This window comes from Mastacembelus armatus, chromosome 16, assembly GCF_900324485.2.
Source record: "Mastacembelus armatus chromosome 16, fMasArm1.2, whole genome shotgun sequence".
NCBI lineage: Eukaryota > Metazoa > Chordata > Actinopteri > Synbranchiformes > Mastacembelidae > Mastacembelus > Mastacembelus armatus.
In genome coordinates this window covers 21,056,559-21,077,765 of record NC_046648.1, presented here as the reverse complement: position 1 = coordinate 21,077,765, position 21,207 = coordinate 21,056,559, and the positions used below count along the sequence as shown (strand labels likewise).

Genomic DNA, 21,207 nt, shown 5'->3' with positions numbered 1-21,207 from the left:
GAAAATTGAATTCATGGAAATAAATCAATGTTTAAGCTGTGTTTAGAAGAAAATGTTTTGGATGCACAGAAATATATATCTATATCCTACAAAACATTGTGGTGGTGTACATGCTTGCTCTATTCACCTATACAGTAAATCAAAAATATTCCCAAAGCTGTGTAAGGAACCCACTACATCAAAATTGGAATTTTTAGAGAAGCTTATCCTGCTGCAATGTTTTCTTGATTTTTGACACCACCTTGTGGAAGAAAGTGTAGAGCACAAGCATAATTTCATTGAAGATCTCATGATAACGTGCAGTACAGTTGAAATGCTGAATTGATTAGTCAAAACAAACGTAACTGGCAGCTATTTTGATTTTTCATCTGAATCATTTACAGCAAACAATTCACTGGTTTCAGATTCTCATGAATGTCTTTGGGCTTTAGTCTGAAACTTTGCTAAGCTTTTCTTTACTATTTTCTGACATTTTATAAAAGATTCATTTGATCAGATGAGAAAATAATCAAGATTGTGTCAGCTGTGTATGGCTTTGCCCTGGCAATTCTGTTCACAAAAATCTGATAAATACAATGTAGGATGGTAAAAAGTAATTGCAGCTAATTTTAAACATGTAGTTAATGATTTCTAGTAGATGTTGACATAGTGTGTGTGGCAGTCCTACAGCTAGGACAAACCAAATGCAAACAAATACTCTGTTTCGAAGCCATTCTAAGAACACTGATGGTTGCAGTTTACAAAGACTTTCTATAATTAGTTGGAGGGCTAAGAATTAAAGACAACTTCTGCTTATTACGTACAATTGTGACTCAGTGAGAGTGTTTTAAGTAGGTTTCTCCATAAAGGTGATTTTGCAACAAGCTTGTTGTGTTTGATGATTCATTTTACTATAAATGTGTTTATATTAAAACTGTCTTTACATTTAAGTGCACAAACATCTCATATTCAGTCATTTATTTACCACTTTTAAAGATGAGGGGTATTACAGCGATAAAAGTTAATAATTTACCTACACCCACACTCCTTTCATGTGACATGAACACACAAATTCAGACAGTGTCTTGAGGATTTACAGGCAATTTAATCAGTTTTATTATTAAGTCCCGATTCTAAGGTTGCAGTTATGTGGCATCAGGTGCTACCATATTTTCTGTTTTTATATAACTTGCTGTATAAGGCCATTGTTCCCTGCTCATTTCCTGAGCTGTTGCCTGCAAACACTGTCAACCGTCAGCAGGTGAGAAACAAAACTATACTTTCATTTCAAACGCTATGATAAATATGATGTTGGTAGTAAAAACGTAATATGATGGACTGTAAATTCAATGGCATTTTAGTCTTGGATGACTTTGCAGGGAAACAGACTTTAATGACACATTTATTTTTCATGCAAGATAATTGAATGTGTTAAAGTGGTACTTCTGCACATGTAATGAGCTGGTGTTTTAGATGCTGCAGATATGGAGAAATATACTGACATAAATACTGAGCTGCATTTTCCACTCCCTCTGTTCTTTCCTTTAGTGGTCTTTGTTGCAAGTTGTGGGCTTATTTCTTAAAATAGGCTCTGCTAGTATATTGTTGCTGTCATCCCACACTCTCATTCTATCTCTGTTTCTATGTGTTTTAGTATCTGGGGAAATGGTATTTTAAAGCAGCAGTCGGTCATAGAGAGACTGACATCGAGCAGTTCAAAGCAGTGGACAACATTTTGTTCATCATGGAAGAGACAGCCAATAACACCCTACTGCTGACTGGACGTATTCGCATGTGAGACTGCAAATACTGTCTTCCAACATCTAACAGAGAAGAAATAACATTTAACAAAAGTTAAAATATTTAATGATATGCCCAATGACTGCATCTTTTACAATGAAGATAATGGTGAGGTCAATAAAATGAAGTGGCAATGTTTATTAAGTCTTAGCACTCATTTTCTCTAATTAAAAGCAGAGTTTTACTGTTGTAGCTGGTCAAGGTGCATCCAGTTTAACCACTTTAACAACTTAAAGACATCTTAAGCATCACAAGTGGCCTCCAAGGGGACAATGAATTTACTTGCAATGTGAGACGTCTAAAAAGGCTGGACCCATTCTTTAATCTTTAACAACATATTGCATTTTACAAGCTTATGTTTTCATGCAAAATTTTAGGCTAACTAGTAACTACATATATCAAATATAGTGAAGTGCCACATTTCTCACTGAACTGTAGTGAAGCAGACGTGTAACGTATCATAAAATGATTTAAGTGCAATTTACTTCCCACCACTTTGACAATACCAAAGTTCATTAATAATAGTATAATAATAGTGATAATTAATAAGTAATAATTAATTTAATAATACGTTTAATACAATTGTGTGACGCAGCTTTAGATCGCAGCTGAAACAAAAACTGAGACATAATAGACGAAAGAAAACCCAAGATCAAAAATAGAGACCAGAAATGGGGAACTGACGTGTAGAAAGTATAATAGGTGTAAAATTATGATTCAAAAGTGAAAGTGTTGATTTCTTGCAGAAGTGTTTCTAAAATTGCTTAATGGTCAGTGTATGTGCTGTTTTTTTCCCCTACATTTTTTAGGGGAGATAACTGCATTAAAAAAAACTGGACCTATCATATAGATTCTGAGAAGGATGAATTGCAACTGGAAGGTAACTACAGCACCACCTGTTAAACATGCTTCTTTCCATAACATTAAACAGATTCCTGATTTGCCCAGAATTTGATTCTAAGCACATTGGGAAACCCCCAGCCATTTCTGTCAGTCAAGTCAATTCAATTTTATTTATATAGCTCAGCACCACACATTGCTTTAAGGGGCTTTACCTGATTGTACAGCACAGAACATCTTTAATCTATTTTAGGTTGGGTGTTCTTCCAATTTTTAAAAACCTAGGCTCATGACATTCAATTCACCTAAACCATCAATATAATCAATCAATATAGGCCCAAACTTGTCAAGTGTAAGGCAATTCTTCTCTACTTATGTTATCTCATGTAGAACAAAAAGAAGGATTTCCTTTTTTATGTCACCTGTCCTTTTCTTCCCAGTTTCCAAAATGTACTTTTGCTTTTATTCTAATGCTGATGTACAACACCACCTACATTACTAAGAAGAAGATTGAACAAGTGGATACCAGCAGGGCAAAGAGAAAAAGTACCATGTCAAGTAACAAAACTAACAAAACTTTTCATACTTCCAGATATTCTGTACTGTTGCTGTGATAACTTTTATGCACAGTAATATTTTCAATACAAGAACTAATTAGTAGATTTAACTGAAGACTTTTTAAAGTTGCCTTTTCGATATTTTTGTTCTGAGGTTGATGTATATTTGTGAATATTATTGTTATTGTGATGCAATATATGCAGTGAGCTTTAGAGGGGCAGAGACTGTAGATGTATAAGAGTGGTATCAATTTTCTCACCTAACCTTTTGCCAGAGTTTAAATTCCTAAAATGACAGCGACAAAGCCTCAAAATTAGGCAATAATGCCTTATAAAGAAAGACTAATTTTATAAAGCCTTAATGATAATTCATACTGGGCCTTTATTTACTACTCTACACCCTTTGGGTTCCAGAACCTGGAGCTTTCTGCTTTGCCCAGCTGGTAAAGCAGCTGGTAAAGCAGCTTTGACCAAGTCCTTGTCTATTGGTCAAGTGATTAATTAAGAAAAAGCAACCTCAGGACTTAAATGGGATATTGACTAGCTCTGTAGCCCATTGGGACTTTAGTATACTACGGCACGTCCCCCTCACCTTGTGTCACTCACTGATCAATACTGTTGTTGGCTTGCTGGTATCATGTCGTTTGGATCCAGGAAGGCCAGATCGGAGGAACCTGCTGTGGAAGGGCAAGTGGGCCAACTGCAGCAACTGCATCATCTTCCAGGAAATAGAACCACCTCTAAGCGAGACTGACCCAATGGACTCCCTGCACAGAATGATGCTATATGGTAAATAATTCACCAAAAATAATCATTTCAGTTATCCCACAGTAATACTGAACCTTTTGCGGGTGAAATAAACTCATCTCAAAGTATCTGGAGGTCATCAAATCTATTAGCTGGAGTTTGGTCAGTTACCTTTTAGTCTGGTAATTGAAATGCAGACCCCAAAATCCAATACTGACCCTTTTATCTGTAATCTACCAAGCTGCTGGTGACTATAGCAATATTCAGGAAATCCTGAGGTAAAAACTGGATTTATGTCATAACAGGCATGGAGGTGAGAAATTTTAATTTTGGGATGAATTAAAAAAAAAAAAAAAAAGAAAAAAAACTAGAACTGGTCATTTAAACAAACACTCCATGTGACTGTTGTAAATCTTCTGCAGCAAAGGTCCCATGTGCCCACACAAGAAACACTTGTTTTTCTTTGTTTTCCCAACTGCATTTCACTGTAGCTAGGCAGATAGATGGGGACTCTGAGATGGTGACGACATTTCTGAAAAACACGGCTTGTCATAACATGTTGGCAAGTGTCAGACTACCTCAGGAAAAAGGTTGGTCATTTCAATCATTTACAAATTGGCTGGAGATGATTTAAACATTTTTCTTTTTCAATCTAACAATTATATCAACACTTACAGAAGTCTGCACCTAAATACTCACACAGGTAAGCACAAATGTATTATTTTCTTTCATTGTCATTTTATCTTGGACTGTCATAATCAGTTGATATTACAGCCTGATTGGGTTTAGGTCTGTTACAGACTGTTGCTGTGGTCCTAAATGCCTGGATTCATAAGAAGTACATTTCTTGTTTACCTTGTGGAGAGTGAAAGTCAAATAAATGGAGCAGGAATGCATTTCTCCTATGGCACTGTGTTGTTTTATTCATGTCTTATAAGCATGGAAGATAGTACAAGCAGCTTTTAAACATCAACATAATGCCATAAAAAAGCTCTATGTGATGATCTATGTGAAAGGCCATAAAAAAACAGCGCTATGCTAAGAACGTGAAGCTGGCCACCATGTTGTTTTGTACAATTGTTCACTTGTTATCCCTGTCACTTTCAGTACATTGAACCACAGGTGCAATAACTTGATCTGTATGAGAGTGTCCACCCACATCCAACCAACAAAACCCTGGGGAATTCCCATGATGCCACTGAACAGAATTACTTGTTGACATAAGGGGAACAGGGAGTACAATTCTGTACAGACTTAGACCATACATTTAGATTTATTCAGTTTCATGGATATTAATCAACAAATCCTCAAAGAAACTTCTTGTTTTTTTAAAATCAAACTATTTACTCTGTCCAACCTGGAGGAAAAATACCACGCCTCGCCCTCACTCTGCTCCAAAACAAAACATGACTGAAATTCAGCTCCTGCTCTGCCTCTTCTCTGATGAATGTGACTGCATTGGTGACACATCCCAACTGTAAGCATTTCTCTTTAACATGTATCTAGTAAACCAAGCTCGGTCACTTAGTAACGTGTTTTTGTGAGATAGGCCAAGAGTATGGAAATACTTCTCTAGATGAAAACAAAAACACAAAACACAGACATGCGTGCTAACTGAACAAATGCACAATAAAACAAAAGTACAGAAGGTAGAAGCCAAATGTCCCCATCTCATGCTGGTTTCCTTTTATTGGTCTCTGCTTGTTTAGTGGAATATGCCATATCATCCCCATTTAAAACGGACCTGTTAAGAACTCACAATCCAGTACAGATTGCTTACTACAATTAAAAGAAAATAAATAAAAATCTATTATTACAAGACAAAGTCCTGCATTCAAAACCACATTTACATGACTGAGAGTTACTATTGACACAATGTGTTAAAAAAAAGTGGAGCTAGTTCCATGGTTCAAAGTCTAGTGTGGTGTAGGCACCCTCCAAACACAAAAAAACAAAACAAAAACCAAGCAGTCATGAGAAAGTTGACAGCTGTATGCATACGATTTTGATAAATAGGTTAGATATTAGAAGATGCAGAAGAGTATTTCTCACCACTATGGGTCTCATCAAGAATGAAAGGTAGCTCTGGCTAAAGTAGAAGCTTGTGGACTTTACACCACATTATAATGAGTTATAACTTTCAGACTTTACAGTTTTGCTGCAGGCTCTGCACAGCAGTGCAGTCATCTTTTTCTACAGGAAGCCTTCTGTATACAATTCACACGCATTTGGTGGTATTAGTTAATTGCACGTTCATCAGACCAGTTTACATGTCAATCAATTTGTAACAAGGAACTGCAGCACTGAAATGATATTATTCAGCTATAATGTATGAAAACTGATTTAAGTCAAGTTTCTTTTGTGTAGTGTTTTAAGTGTTTCAAACAAACAAAGGACCACAAAAAGCAGATGTGTTCACAGTTATGTACATCAGGTTTACGTCATTGGTCACAGTTGAACTTTTGACATGATAATAGGTAAGCCTCCGCTAAAAAACAACTGAGTTTTTTGGTACGCACAGTTCTTTACTGGAGACCACACTGACCTTTTGTGTGTCTAATATTTTTGTACATGTAAAATCTTAATCAGTGTTATCAGTGCTTAGTTTGTCCTCCATCCTTATTCTTGTCCCTCCAGTGCAGAGTGGGAAATTTAGTAACGTGAACCTTTGTTGTCATCAAAGCCTTTATTATTAGGGGTAAGATGCACAGAAAATAATAGTTCCCTTGTTTCTTTGAGTGGGGACAGCACCGAACAGCCCACAACCAGCCCATTTACCTTTCATGTCACATATGTAGGTGTATGTGTGTTTGTCTGTGTGCACTTGGTAGAAACAAGGTAGAAGAAAGCTATTGACATTTACATAATTCAGGAAAACATGAGGTTGGTTTATTGGGGATGTCCCATCCAGCATGAAACCAAAAACAGTAAAGTGAAATGGAAATGGACCATCTCCCTCTCTCGTCTCTCTGGCCCAGACTACATTCTTCAAAACCAACCTGCAACTTTCACTACTGTTTTCATACCAAGATTTCTCATCCTCATGCCTACATTTTCATTTCAAACACTAATGCTTTTCCTCACTTCATTCCACAGTTGGTTCCAAACTGCCTGTCAACAAAAAAGTCTTATCTTCTTGTAATGTTGGCTACATTTACTGTTTACTGCATTATAACTGCATTTAGGATGTGTGTAAAAGTAATAGCAGGGCAGCTGCTTCAGTGCAACTTGGCCCACTTTAAAGGAAGAAGCCAGTCTGAAAACAAAAGCCATATATATATATATATATATATATATATATAAATATATATATATATATATATATATACATATACATACATATACATACATATACATATACATACATATACATACATATACATATACATACATATACATATACATACATATACATATATATGTATATATATATATATATATATAAATATATATATATATACACACACAGTATGAAATTGTTTCCCCAATTACATTCTACTGAAAAAAGTAATCAGGGATGTGACAGTAGAGTCTGGGGTTTGCATCCAGATTCTTACATGTGGTTAGGGTCAGGCAACAAATGCACTTTGGTTGCAGTTTTGGTGGACTACTTCTCGATTACAGCAGGCCATGATCTTTCCTTAATCTTAATCAAATGCTGCCATTGCCTATGCATAACCATCAAAAAGCTTAATAATACTGTAGTCAAAGTTAATTTTGTATTGCAAAATTAGACATTCTGGCTAAAAACAAACAAACAAACAAAAAACTGCCATTGAACATTAGGGCAATATATATTGCCCTAGTTACCAGACATGTTACTTAACAATATTTCCTCATTCTGTGAATAATAGAAAATAAAACAAATTCTGTCAAATTCTTAGATCCCTTTCAAGTAAGCTTTCACTATAAGTGATAGGGAACAAAAAGTCATCTTTCTGTGTAAACTATTTTCTAAACTTTATCAGAAGGTAACATAAGGCTCTAAGAGTCTTAGTCAAATCAGTGAATACAATCTTTTTGTGTGAAATTCCCTCTTTGTCCAACCCTCCACCACAGCTCAACAAGAAAATGCTCCTGGCAAACCACAACATTGGAAATGTATGCTATAAAAACTTCTGTCTTAGAAGCATACCTAATTTATTAATCAAAACCAGACTGTCAAAGCCTCACAATAGACTTAGAATATATTTTGGAAGGACTGTGACACATGTCACCATCACTTACACTGAAAGCTCAGACTACTGCTCATCTATTTTGAATCTGCCTTTAATGGATATCATCTGGAATCTGACCATAAATTCAATACATCACTTAAGCACCTAAGGGCATTTTAAATGATAAAATGTACAGCATATAAGTACAAAACTATACAAAATGAATCTCCACAAGGATAACTCTCTTAATGTATATAGGTTGTATTGTCTAAATAATAGGATTCAGAAAATAGGGTAAAACTCTGCATTCAGATGTAATTTCTGCTGCTCATATTGTAACTGGTTTTTGATTCCTAAAATATGTGACCAATTTTACTCACACTGAAAAGAATAGGTACAAAAAGTACCTATGTGAACATGCTGTGTGAAGATAGCAGTTTTTGTACCAAATTAGCTGAGATCAATTGTACAAGAAATGTTGTGCAGTTTGTTTCACTACTGATTAGTCAAACAAAGACCTGGAGAAAGTGGCTGAATTTAATCTCAGTGTGCTTTCTCAAAAAACAACCATAAGTATATTTAAATGTTATAACTTTTAAGAAGCAGATATAATTCCTCTAGAGCTTGAGCCCCAGCAGTTCTCAAATACACAAGAAGAATTTCCAAAACAAGCCTTCAAATTTCAGATCTACTACAAAGGTAAACATGTATTTAGTGCTTGCTGAGTATACTAAGACTTCCTTTCAGAAAACATGTGGTAAAAACCTTACTCATACTGCCCTTGTAGTTTAAAAGCAACTTTTCCATTAATGCCAGCACTAGCTTATATAAAAAAAAAAAAAAAAAAAAAAAGAGCTGATCAATTGCAGACAAAACTTCCAAATTAGAGGAACTTCCTGTAGTTTGATACTGATTATTTAAATAAAGATCAGGAGGTGGGTTATTATAATTATGTGTGAACATATATCATTATATGTCTAAATTTAGGATTTTTTTCAACCTCTTTACTGTAAATATTCCCTTTGGTGCTCCCGTAACGCTTCATGCTTTACGTTTACCCACATATGCAAACACATATTTAACTGTTATTGTCTCACATTCAGAAATTGTATGATATTTGGTAGTTGAAAACTAAAGGCAGCACATTTTTAATATCAAATAAGATCAGATCAATTGCATAAGTAACCAGATCACCTTCATGCTTGACCCTGGCTTGGGGATGGTTAGTACTTGAATGGGATACCAGGTACTGCAAAGGCTGGGTGGCAGGCTATCAACCTGTCCCTGTAAAAACCTTGCAATAGGCCAGATGATTTGTAAGACCTTTGTTGCACCATCTTGGTTCAATATTTCTAGAGGTGATAGAAAACCAGTGCACCCCGAAACCACAACAAACGCTGAAAAAAAAAAAAAAAAAAAATGTAACCTTTAGTTTTTTTTTGTTTTTTTTAAAGAAACAACAAAATAAGCAAATTTGTATTTTGTGATATATCCAAATTCTCTTTGAAGCTGAAAGCTACTCTTTTTTTGACCTTCTTTGACCCTTTAAACTTAAATCTACTAGACGGTGGCATGTCAAATTGAACACCTTATGGTCCAGCATTGCATTAAACGATGAGTGTCTCCTCATCACACATTGATCAACTCATAGAATGAAAGGTGTGAAGAAAAAGTCCCTTTCATATTTGGTTGGGTGTTAAACTCTCAGACACCTATAAACGTGGTAAGTCATAAACCACCTACAACAAACATCAATGTGCTGGTGAAAGGTCTCACCACAAACAATTTTACAACTTATTCATTTCATGAAACTGAATAAACGTTTCAACACCCCAAAAATGTGTTGTTAAATGATTTACGACAACTCTCATTTTAGAAGAATTAAGGACTGTTGCTCCACTGTATGAAATTGCATTTTTCTTTCCTTAATCTATTAAAGGCTTCGCTGTATGTGGAGTTTCTGTTTCACCAAATATGCAATACACTTTGGCATCCACAAGCAGTGCCACCTACACTTCAGCCACCTCCCTCCTATCTGTATAACCACAACTCTCTACAGAGGAAAAAAAAAAAAACTCCATCGCATCTTCACTACAAGCCCATGTCACAGGGAAAGCCCTGTCAACCTTACATGTCACTCAGAGAAAACCAGCATATGAATTTGGACACAGAGCAAGCAACACACACTGGGTGAGTCATGACTAAGTGAATTTAATTAATTTCTTTCTCTTATGTGTGTTACATTATTTTGCATCTCTTGATATATCTGAGAATATTAGTCAGAATATTCAGTGGTGTGTGCAGAAGGTCACTGCTGCTCAGAGAAGCTTGGTGCTGATTTAATAATTCCAAAAATAGAACTATGCAAGACAAAGGAAGACACCTGCTAAAAGATGGGATTTTAGAAAAATAATCCACAGTATCTTCCTCTGGGTCACTGTCTGGAAAAAAGTATAAATGGGTATATGGGGAAAAAACAAACAAAAAAAAAAAAAAAAAAAAAAAATGAAATTCTGAGTTCACTGAAAAGGAGAAAGTGATTACAGGATAATGTTTGGATATTATTAATATTATTCTTTAATATTCCTGTATTTATTCTTAATATGCCTAACCTGTATAGAACACTAAAAATGAGCATGTGATGTAGAAACAGATAATAATTGAATCCATTTAGTCTACAGTTATCTGAAAGATGCTATGGAGTTAAAGATACTCCTTTCAAATGAGGTCTGATTTTTTCCCACTGCATCACTGGGCACAAATAGTTATTTTCTCTTACAATGCTCAAAGGAACATCTTTGTCATCTAACATAATACTACACTGATTGATCAATATGCTGCTAATATTTTCACTGTGGATTACACCTATTGCTTATTATACATGATTATACCTCACCTACACTGAATATAAAGCAGAGTAATTGAGTGCTTGGACCAGTCAGTAAAGAATGCTACTAGAAGCAGAGAGCCACTGGTCTGCTTGTTTCCAACTACCCATGCCCTTCTAGCCTCCGACTGACAGAACACACTTGATCCAGGTAATCAGCAGTGGGAAGGACAGGGACAGTGGCCCTCAAGGAGCAGGGTTGGCTACGCCTGCTATAAAGGATTGGACACTGATTGACAGCCACTTGACACATAATTCAGTGGTGCTTCAGTCTATCATGGCAAACAACATAACCACAAAATGTACCATATCATGTAACTTTCTGTGCAGGAACAAAACATACCCATCAAGGTGAAATCCCTAAGAAGCAGCAGAATGGGGGCTGTGAACTGAGGGTGCATGAATCCAGGTTGAGCAGCAGTCAGACGAGTTTTTTTTCTAGCTTTCCTTTCTTTTCCATTCCCTTTACCTTCTCTTACAAATATTAGGTTTAGGGAACAAGTTATAGTCAAATTTGGTTTATTAGGCCTAAATTAAGGGTCAGGCCCCTCCAAAGAGATCCTAGAATAAATCTCAGAGATTGTGAGGTAATTATCGAGGCAATGAAATACAGAGTTCTGACACACAAATTTGGAACTTTTCTCCAATCTTTGCATTTTTATGAAATATTGGATAATAAGAGGAAATCTCTCTTTGGTCAAACTGCTAGCAATTAATCTGACTAAAAGTCTGGTTTACTCTTTAATACTGTCCTATATTTTACACTAACCTTAACATATAAGCTTAATGCACATTTAATTTGAAAAGTAACTAGTGGCTAGAAGCATAAAATGAAAACACTTACCTTAAAATTGTACTTGAGTAGATGCACTTAGTTTCTTTCTGCCAGTGCCTTGTTTTAAAGCCTTAAACAGTTGTTAGAAAACAATGAATAAAATGTGATTAGAACTGATAAGAGTGATGCTGCAAACTATAAATAGACCAGGTTTTAAGGTGTTTGAACTTAATTTTACATTAAAATCAATGTAATCTTATATGTATGTGCTTATGTTTGACAGAATGAAGGGTCAGTCCAAGTCCTCTCATAAGTACCTGCTGCTGCAGTTGTGGTGTGGTCTCCTCACTGTAGCCATGGTGGTTATGGCTGCACTTGTTGCTACAATCAAACCAAAGCCAACTGAGGTCAGTACACCGGGGATAAAAAATAAGTAACATTTAGAGTCCGTTTCAGTGTCATGCAGCAGTAATTGGAACATTTTGGTATAATACATACACATATATTTTTTTCAAGGCTTTGATAAAATATCAGCACGTAATATAATGCATTTTAATACAAACATCAAAAGCAACCAGTGTAGTATTGACAGCAGATTTACTCTATTGTTTTGGAGTACTTCACGTTACACCAATTCTGTGTCTTGCTGTTGTATTGTGTAAAACAAAAGGAGGACAACACTTTCCTTTATTGGGTGAGTGTGGCTCTCATAGCTCATAAAATCATCTCTCTATCTTTTAAAGATCGAAGTCTCTACAATGAAACCAGACAATGTCAGTCCAACAGGTACATTATTTGAAAGTCAAACTTTACTTTAAGTAAACTTTGTTTTACTTTAAATGGTGCCTTTTAAAGCAACACTGCTGTTGTGCTAAAAATGTAAAAATATGCCACTTTTACATTAAAGAGGCTGAATTCAACTCATTTTCTTTTGCAGACAAAATGGACATAGCCTATTTAAAGTCAACAGGTAAGTTACAATGCACTTTAAATTTCATTAAAACTTAACAAAAACCAAAAAATACTAAATGAAGAAGTAAATAACGTCTAAACTGTGCTGCTTTTCAGGATCATCTTTCTCCTACATCCAGTTATCCAAGAGTAAGTGCACACCCTGTGTTGGTTTTTGTTCAGATTTACTTTCAGAATTTCTAACGTGGAAAGTTGAAGTGTATGTAATAATGTAATTTTATTGTCATACATACTTTTTGAGTTCTAGTATGGAGGATGTTTAAGAAAACTTACTACTTTCCTGCTGTCCTTGGTTATGTTTTTTTATAGGCTTTTGGATAAATGTGTAACCCAGTGCTGACAACTTAAAATGTATTTTTAAATACTCTTCCTTCTATTTGGTATTTCTCCTTTGTGTCTATTTCTGTGTAAAGCTGGTCAAGTACAAACAATGAGACATCAAGCCAAGATAATTCCAATGACAGCAGAAAATTTAACTTTCTAAAACAGGAACAGTCAGTGTCAGGATTTGGTGCAAGTTCCTAAGATTTAAAAAAAAAAAAACAAAGACTTTTTCTAGAACTGTTAATAGTCATACACAGAAAACTACATTATAAAAGAGACTGAGATACCAGTGTGTTGAAAAAGAACTCTCCACTAACCAAAATGCAAAGACAGGATTTGAGTAGGCTAAAAAGCCTGACTCTCACATTGTAATAAGGTCGCTTGCTGCCATTATGACTGTACTGTATCTGTAACACTGCAGTCACATGACACACTTACAGATGCCGAGTGCAGTATGCACCGCTCTCTGGAAGCAAGTCATTCTGAGAAATGTAGGATGTCTTTAACTGAGGGGAGGTGGGTGCACAAACAAACAAACAAACAAACAAATAAACACCACAATATCTTCTAGTTTGTTTTCTCAAACTGATATTTAAAGAGATCAGGAGAGTCTATTCAGTTAAAGTCAAGTTTTATCATGAACCTTACAGGCCCTAAAAACCAACTCTAATCAGTTTGTGATTATGTATGTCCATAACATCTACTCACCAATTCTTTATCTATACTGCTTACTAAACACAACATTTTTCTGCCAAAGTTTGAATTAAGTTTGGTTATATCACATGAAGGTGTCCTATATTTCTGGACTTAACAGTTAGTTTTGCCATTGGTTTCTGAGTGTCACACACTTATATAATGATTTAAAGGGTTTTGAATTTCTGAATTTAACTCTAATTTGATGCTAAAATACACATCTCTCATATTACTTTACACTTAAAGAGTACAGTTTATTTCTACATGCACACGCAGTCAAGCTAAACCACTGAGTGAAAGATAGCAGTGTCATGTTTCCAGTCTCATGCATTGTGTTCCTCCCACTACACTGCTTTTCCTGTGTGTAGTGGGTTTCTAAAACCACAACAAACCCGAAGCAGAGCTGTAATGTGGGCTGCGCTGACTTAAGGTGTAATTACGTCCCACAGCAACAAACATCATCAGTGTGTCAGGGGGTGCTCAGTACGCCAAATGGAAGGAAATTAGCCATGCCGTCTGATGGCGTCATTCAACTTGGAGTGAATATTTCAAGTGCCCTAATGGTCAACCCCAGAAATGAATGGAGTATTTAGTTTAAAAAAAAAAAAAAAAATAAAAATATATATATATATATACATATATATATATGTGTGTGTGTGTGTGTACGTATATGTGTAGGTTTGTTGGATAAAAACCTAATTTTTTTTTCACCTGACCAGTTTTTTTAATTACTAACCACTTTGAAGCAGCAGCATTGCACATTACACTACACCTTCTACAACCTGTATAAATGTTTGTTCTTTAAGCAAATAAAACACTAACAGTTTAAATACAAATATGTAAAATAAAAAAAATCTAATAGTTATGCAAATTCAACAAAACACAATATGATCTGCATTTCAGTGTTTAACCTTTAACCTTAATGACTGTTTAGTGGGCCTGCAGGACGGCTGCTCTATTTCCTGGACATTCTAACCAGAAAATGTTGCTGTCAGTTGATGATGATGTCATAAATGAGTGACTAAAAGGTTTGTCAAATCTCCTACAGCTCTGGAAAACAACTCTTGGCAAGCACTACACTCGTGTCACAACTGCTCTCTCTTCCTGAGTAACAACTCTATCCACTGCACGCAAGATGGCCTCTACTTCCTCTACGCCCAGGTCACCTTCACCAGACACACATCAGAGCATCAGAGCAAATATGTGACGCTGAAAAAAAATCCAAATCTCACAAAAGGTAAAAAACTAAAGAAACTGGCCGAAGGGTCTTTTCCCAGCTCAACAGAAGGCTCTGTGTGGGTGGCCAAGATTGTCAGACTCAGGGAGGGAGACAGTGTTAGCTTAGATATTAAAGATGAGATTCTAAAAGAGAGCACATTCTGGGGTGCCTATGAGCTTCATTAGCACTGCAGCTCTCTAGGATTTTTTAAATGTGTTTTGGCTGGACTGTTATTAGTAATATCTATCATCACGTCATCACCTATTTCTCAATTTGATATTTGGAGTAAAAAATACTCAGAACAACAGGAACTCAGTTTTTGAATACTAAAATGTTAAAAGCTCTATGGAGACATAGTGAGGAAGGCTTTAACCAGAGATTTTCATAATTCAATAATTCAACATCAACAATGGGGCCAAACAACACTGTCTCAGTGGACTGAGACAGTGTTGTGTTTAGACCTTAGCAGACTCTACTTTTACATATGCCAGACAGTAATGAATGTTGAAATTGTGTGCCATTTCATGGTCTTGTACATTTTTAAGGTAAATGCATTTTAAACAATATAAACTGTGATTGTTCTGGGTTACCTATAGGTTTTTTTTTTCCTTTTATCGCTATGTGCTTGTGTAATTTATGATATTATATTGTGGTGCTTTTATTTTGAGTGGAAAAAGTAATAAAAATGTGTTATTTAAAAGTCTGAGTCAACTTGCTGACATCCCCTTTGAGCTGCTGGTTGACCACAAGGTGGTGCCACATTCCTTCCAGTCAGAGCTACATGTACTATACATCTATTACCCACGCACCACTACATTGCACAGCCTAAAAACACATTTATCAATTTAAAAACAAACCACATACCAATTCCACTTATGCCTGAGAAAGCTCAACTGTATTGTTAATTGCCTTTGTCAACACAAAGCATGTTGTTACTCAACTGGGCTGAGGGTAATGTGACAGCAGTTAATTAGACACTATGTTGTGCTGTCAGGAGCAACAGGTGCAAAACAGGAAGCCACATATTTGGTACAGCATCCGTCATACTACTTCCCCTTTCACAACACAGCCAAGGACATATCTGAACTCAGACTGCCCTCTGATAAGTCTCTGCAGACAGCTTATTCTAGTACAAAGGTCAATATTATTCTTAAGAGTGTTGGTACTCATATATATTGATATAAAATTTTATGTTTGACCTTACGCCCAATTTCTTGTGGTTAGGTTAACTAACCTGATAATACTTAATATCTGGAGATGAGGAGATAGCAATAATCAATTCACTGAACATAAAATGATTTTTAATCAGTTCATAAGCCTATTTTAAAAGCTACTTTAATTAATTTAACTATAAACTGGAGAAACGCTCAAACATTTTTATACTACAGTGTGTATGTGGGGAAGTCCTGACTGAACAAACCCTGAGTCTGCGGCTATGGCGGTGCTTTACCCTAAATGCTAACACCTGCAGGCTAACATGCTTACAGGGCTAGCATGCTCATGCTTGGCAGGTATGTTGTTACATCGTACTGTAATGTATTAGTATGCTGATGAGAATTAGAACTTAGTTCAAAATACATACGAGGTCAATGTCATTAGTTCTGTAGATACAGTATTAAGTCATAAACCAAATCTGGCCAATACAAATTTTGACACTATATGAATTGTTAATAAATGCCTAAAACAAGTCGAAAAGTCCTGCGATCATGAAAGTTGGTAAGACACATCCTCATGTTGTCTGTACACAATCACATTACAATCTAACAGCTGCTGAGAAATTTCACCAATAACCTTACTACCCACAAATCCACATCACTAAATGGATGAAAAGACTTTAACCTTAATGACTGTCCAAACTGTTCACACTTTCCAAGAAGTCCATCCTGGACTAAACCCCAAATGGATCTTCACAAAAGCTGAAGTTCACAAGTACACAAATGAACTCGTGAAACACACAGGTTCTGTGTTCCCTTTAACATTTACATCTGGAGACAACAGGGAGCATGGCCTCACCTCGAACAGGTATCACAAGCTGCGGACTTCCTCACACATTCCTGCAACACTTGTTCCTTTGTGCTCCTGTGCCTTTGTAGTTATGAGCAGGTTGGTTGTTAGGCTTGCCATTTACAGTGGGTATGGAAAGTATTCAGACCCCTTTAAATTTTTCACTCTTTCTGTCATTGCAGCCATTTGCCAAAATCAAAAAAGTTCATTTTATTTCTCATTAATGTACACTCAGCACCCCATCTTGACAGAAAAAAACAGAAATGTAGAAATTTTTGCAAATTTATTAAAAAAGAAAAACTGAAATATCACATGGTCATAAGTATTCAGACCCTTTGCAGTGACACTCATATTTAACTCACATGCTGTCCATTTCTTCTGATCCTCCTTGAGATGGTTCTGCTCCTTCATTGGAGTCCAGCTGTGTTTAATTAAACTGATTGGACTTGATTAGGAAAGGCACACACCTGTCTATATAAGACCTTACAGCTCACAGTGCATGTCAGAGCAAATGAGAATCATGAGGTCGAAGGAACTGCCCAAGGAGCTCAGAGACAGAATCCTGGCAAGGCACAGATCTGGCCAAGGTTACAAAAGAATTTCTGCAGCACTCAAGGTTCCTAAGAGCACAGTGGCCTCCATAATCCTCAAATGGAAAAAGTTTGGGATGACCAGAACTCTTCCTAGACCTGGCCGTCCAGCCAAACTGAGCAATCGTGGGAGAAGAGCCTTGGTGAGAGAGGTAAAGAAGAACCCAAAGATCACTGTGGCTGAGCTCCAGAGATGCAGTAGGGAGATGGGAGAAAGTTCCACAAAGTCAACTATCACTGCAGCCCTCCACCAGTCGGGGCATTATGGCAGAGTGGCCCGACGGAGACCTCTCCTCAGTGCAAGACACACGAAAGCCCGCACAGAGTTTGCCAAAAAACACATGAAGGACTCCCAGACTATGAGAAATAAGATTCTCTGGTCTGATGAGACCAAGATTGAACTTTTTGGCATTAATTCTAAGCGGTATGTGTGGAGAAAACCAGGCACTGCTCATAACCTGCCCAATACAATCCCTACAGTGAAACATGGTGGTGGGAGCATCATGTTGTGGGGGTGTTTTTCAGCTGCAGGGACAGGACGACTGGTTGCAATTGAAGGAAAGATGAATGTGGCCAAGTACAGAGATATCCTGGAAGAAAACCTCTTCCAGAGTGCTCAGGACCTCAGACTGGGCCGAAGGTTCACCTTTCAACAGGACAATGACCCTAAGCGGACAATGACCCTAAGCACACAGCTAAAATAACAAAGGAGTGGCTTCAGAACAACTCTGTGACCGTTCTTGACTGGCCCAGCCAGAGCCCTGACCTAAACCCAGTTGAGCATCTCTGGAGAGACCTGAAAATGGCTGTCCACCAATGTTCACCATCCAACCTGACAGAACTGGAGAGGATCTGCAAGGAAGAATGGCAGAGGATCCCCAAATCCAGGTGTGAAAAACTTGTTGCATCATTCCCAAGAAGACTCATGGCTGTACTAGCTCAAAAGGGTGCTTCTACTCAATACTGAGCACAGGGTCTAAATACTTATGACCATGTGATAGTTCAGTTTTTCTTTTTTAATAAATTTGCAAAAATTTCTACATTTCTGTTTTTTTCTGTCAAGATGGGGTGCTGAGTGTACATTAATGAGAAATAAAATGAACTTTTTTGATTTTGGCAAATGGCTGCAATGACAGAAAGAGTGAAAAATTTAAAGGGGTCTGAATACTTTCCGTACCCACTGTATACTGGCTTTTTAACCCTGATGACATTTTTAGTTTGTCTGTGTATTGAAATATATTTGCCTGTGCAGTAGAGTCACTCTGGTACAGTCAAGAACAGATGAACAGAAATTTAAATTAAGTCATGAAAAGATATGAGGGCAAGGTATGTTATAAAAAACAAGTTAAGGCACTCTTGGTAGTGATGCAGGGATGATTAGCATTTAGCAGTCAAGCTCCTGTCAGTGTATTTTATTATGGCATATCCTTCTGATACCCAGCCTATTCATTTATGTACTCTGCAGTCTCCATTTTGTCTGCATGAAAACAAAGTCCCCATCATCCCACACAAACACATGAGAGATCATTGGAAATGCCAGGATGTCCTCTATTTAGCATATCCTGGCCTTAGTAGAAGAGCTCAAATTACAAGATATACAACAAAACCAAAGTCCACTACAGAGGACTTAAATTAATAGGCTGGGTCTCAATTTCTGATATGTGTCCTGATGCATTATTGAATACATGAAAAATGCACATGGGGATACAGGTTGCAATTTATAGTATGTGTGGGTTGAAACCAAGTGTGCTCTTGGTTCCATGGAAATAGTTCTTATTCATCTTAACAGTAAATTTCAGTTTGCAGACACAATAATAATGTGTAAGTAACTAAAATTTTAGTGGAAAATATTTACCACAATGTTTCACGCCACTTCATGTCATCAGTGTACATGCAGGTAACATTACAGTAAAAGACACATGGGTTTTTGTACTTTTGTGCGAGTGTAAATGTTGCAAAATGACATTTCCTAATATTTCACTCATGCTTCATGCACACATCCATTACATTACTTCGTTTTAATCATATTTTTATCCAATATAATACAAAAAGGGGAAAACATTTCTCATCACTTCCCCTGTCTTCTCAGTGATAACATTCCCAATCACCTGATTATAAGTCATGTCAATGGGATGTACTTCCTATATTCCAGTGTGTTTTCTGTATATAGTTTTTGGTTTGTTTAATTGTAGCTTCGGTCACATGTGTGTGCTTACACTGAATCAACTGTTCACCATGTGATAGAGTTAACTGTGAGACAGCAAATAGCTGGATTATAGGGAAAAAGTTTTAAAAAATTATGTTTTGTCATGTTAGTGAAATGCTGTAATGGCTGAGTTTCCAGCGAACAGAGGAAGAAAAGTGGATAAACTCTACTACACTCATTTCAGTCAGCGCCTCATTTGCAAAAATAAGTAAACTTAGTTCTTTTTTTGCCTTAATAAAGGTCAAACTGTGTAACCACAAATAACAAGAAAACAAATGTGGGAGGAATCAGCTGACCAACATTAAATTTATGAAATGCTGGACACAACAACTTAAAGATTAGAGAAGTAGTCCTGACACGGGAATAGAAAATTTGAATCCCCTGTAAATGGGAAAGTCTGAAAACAATGCAGTCTGCCTCACACAAAAATTTTGTTTAGCAAGGCAGTTTACTTCCAAATTCTGTGAAAACAGCTGTTACACCCTGCAAGTCACCAAAAGTCCAACAAAGCTAAAAGAAAGCTAAGTGTCCTGCCACAGTACTGTATGTTTGAGTCACCTCTCTTACTCAGAGACTGCATCTGACTAAATGCTTGTGGTCTTCGTGCTGCTGGACAAACTGACTATAAATAATGTGAAAACAGGTTGTTGACAGTCCCACAGAAAACAGTCAGCACTGCAGCTCCTCTCTGCTGTATGCTAGTTAGCCTCTTAGTCTCTTATGTTAACTAGGAGTATAATTATTTAAATATGCCGAATTTGCTCTTAATAGTTCTTGTTTTCTATGTACTATTTCATGTACTAATACCTATCAATGAATCATTTTGGTCGTGAGGAAAACTTTAAAATGTGGAAAATTTCAGGCAAGTTCGGGCCTATAAAGTTTCAGTGAGGTCTTCACGGGTTTATGGGTGTCTAATTGCGATGGACATTGGAGTTAGTTGTATCTGCTGAAAGTGTGAGTCAAAAACAGGTGTTTTATATTTGTGTGTTTAAGTCTGACTGAGTTCAGGGTTTTATTTATTTCCTTACTCGCTTCCATTACCTGTTCGTCAGGGCCGCTCACCTTCCAGGTGACAGTAGTCAGACGGCGGTAGCAGCTAGCTAGGGGACAGAGCATAACAGTTAGCAGCTTAAAAAAAACATATCTCAATTCAAAGCTAAAAGAAGAGGAAATATTAAGCTTACATTTGTGTGGTGTCCGGGAGAAGCGCACAAATAAACGCTAATGTTGCTCAGCGCCTTTAAACAGGCAGCTGTTTGCTAACACGGTCATCATGCTGCCCCCAAGTGGCAGATTGAGGTTTAGTTCCTACCTGTTAAATAATAGGCAAGCTTTTAGTTTGGCTGTTGTTTCTATTGATTATGAAAACGATCTGACGCGATTAAACTAACCCTCTGAGAAACTATGCAAATGTCAGGATGAACGCCACTTCCTTTGGACGTAAAACTAGAAGT

At 36.7% G+C, this 21,207-nt stretch overlaps 2 protein-coding genes and 1 long non-coding RNA gene across 3 annotated transcripts; 2 read left to right on the top strand and 1 right to left on the bottom strand.

Annotated features, from left to right (window-relative positions):
• Positions 1 to 1,043: 1,043 nt before the first annotated feature.
• LOC113136382 (apolipoprotein M) lies at positions 1,044 to 4,883 on the top strand. Its single transcript, XM_026317154.1, has 7 exons — positions 1,044 to 1,240; positions 1,634 to 1,773; positions 2,589 to 2,659; positions 3,831 to 3,965; positions 4,415 to 4,513; positions 4,601 to 4,626; positions 4,724 to 4,883. The coding sequence occupies exons 1-6, from the start codon at positions 1,127 to 1,129 to the stop codon at positions 4,612 to 4,614; spliced, it is 573 nt and encodes a 190-aa protein (XP_026172939.1). The 5' UTR covers positions 1,044 to 1,126; the 3' UTR covers positions 4,615 to 4,626; positions 4,724 to 4,883.
• LOC113136383 (uncharacterized) lies at positions 3,771 to 21,002 on the bottom strand. Its single transcript, XR_003296256.2, has 5 exons — positions 20,938 to 21,002; positions 20,795 to 20,853; positions 12,060 to 12,123; positions 11,812 to 11,872; positions 3,771 to 3,943 (listed from the first exon to the last, which is right to left on the bottom strand). It is a non-coding gene; the product is annotated as an uncharacterized LOC113136383 (long non-coding RNA).
• On the top strand, positions 10,173 to 15,644 carry lta (lymphotoxin alpha (TNF superfamily, member 1)). Its single transcript, XM_026317153.1, has 6 exons — positions 10,173 to 10,270; positions 12,026 to 12,149; positions 12,486 to 12,528; positions 12,680 to 12,712; positions 12,811 to 12,843; positions 14,780 to 15,644. The coding sequence occupies exons 1-6, from the start codon at positions 10,182 to 10,184 to the stop codon at positions 15,133 to 15,135; spliced, it is 678 nt and encodes a 225-aa protein (XP_026172938.1). The 5' UTR covers positions 10,173 to 10,181; the 3' UTR covers positions 15,136 to 15,644.
• Positions 21,003 to 21,207: the final 205 nt, after the last annotated feature.

Coding starts and splice junctions, on each gene's coding strand:
- lta (XM_026317153.1), top strand. CDS start 10,182: ATGTCACAGGGAAAGCCCTGTCAACCTTACATGTCACTCAGAGAAAAC. Junction 12,529..12,679: donor AGACAATGTCAGTCCAACAG/GTACATTATTTG, acceptor TTTCTTTTGCAG/ACAAAATGGACATAGCCTAT. Junction 12,844..14,779: donor CTACATCCAGTTATCCAAGA/GTAAGTGCACAC, acceptor AATCTCCTACAG/CTCTGGAAAACAACTCTTGG.
- LOC113136382 (XM_026317154.1), top strand. CDS start 1,127: ATGTGGCATCAGGTGCTACCATATTTTCTGTTTTTATATAACTTGCTG. Junction 1,774..2,588: donor CTGACTGGACGTATTCGCAT/GTGAGACTGCAA, acceptor TACATTTTTTAG/GGGAGATAACTGCATTAAAA. Junction 2,660..3,830: donor GGATGAATTGCAACTGGAAG/GTAACTACAGCA, acceptor GTTTGGATCCAG/GAAGGCCAGATCGGAGGAAC.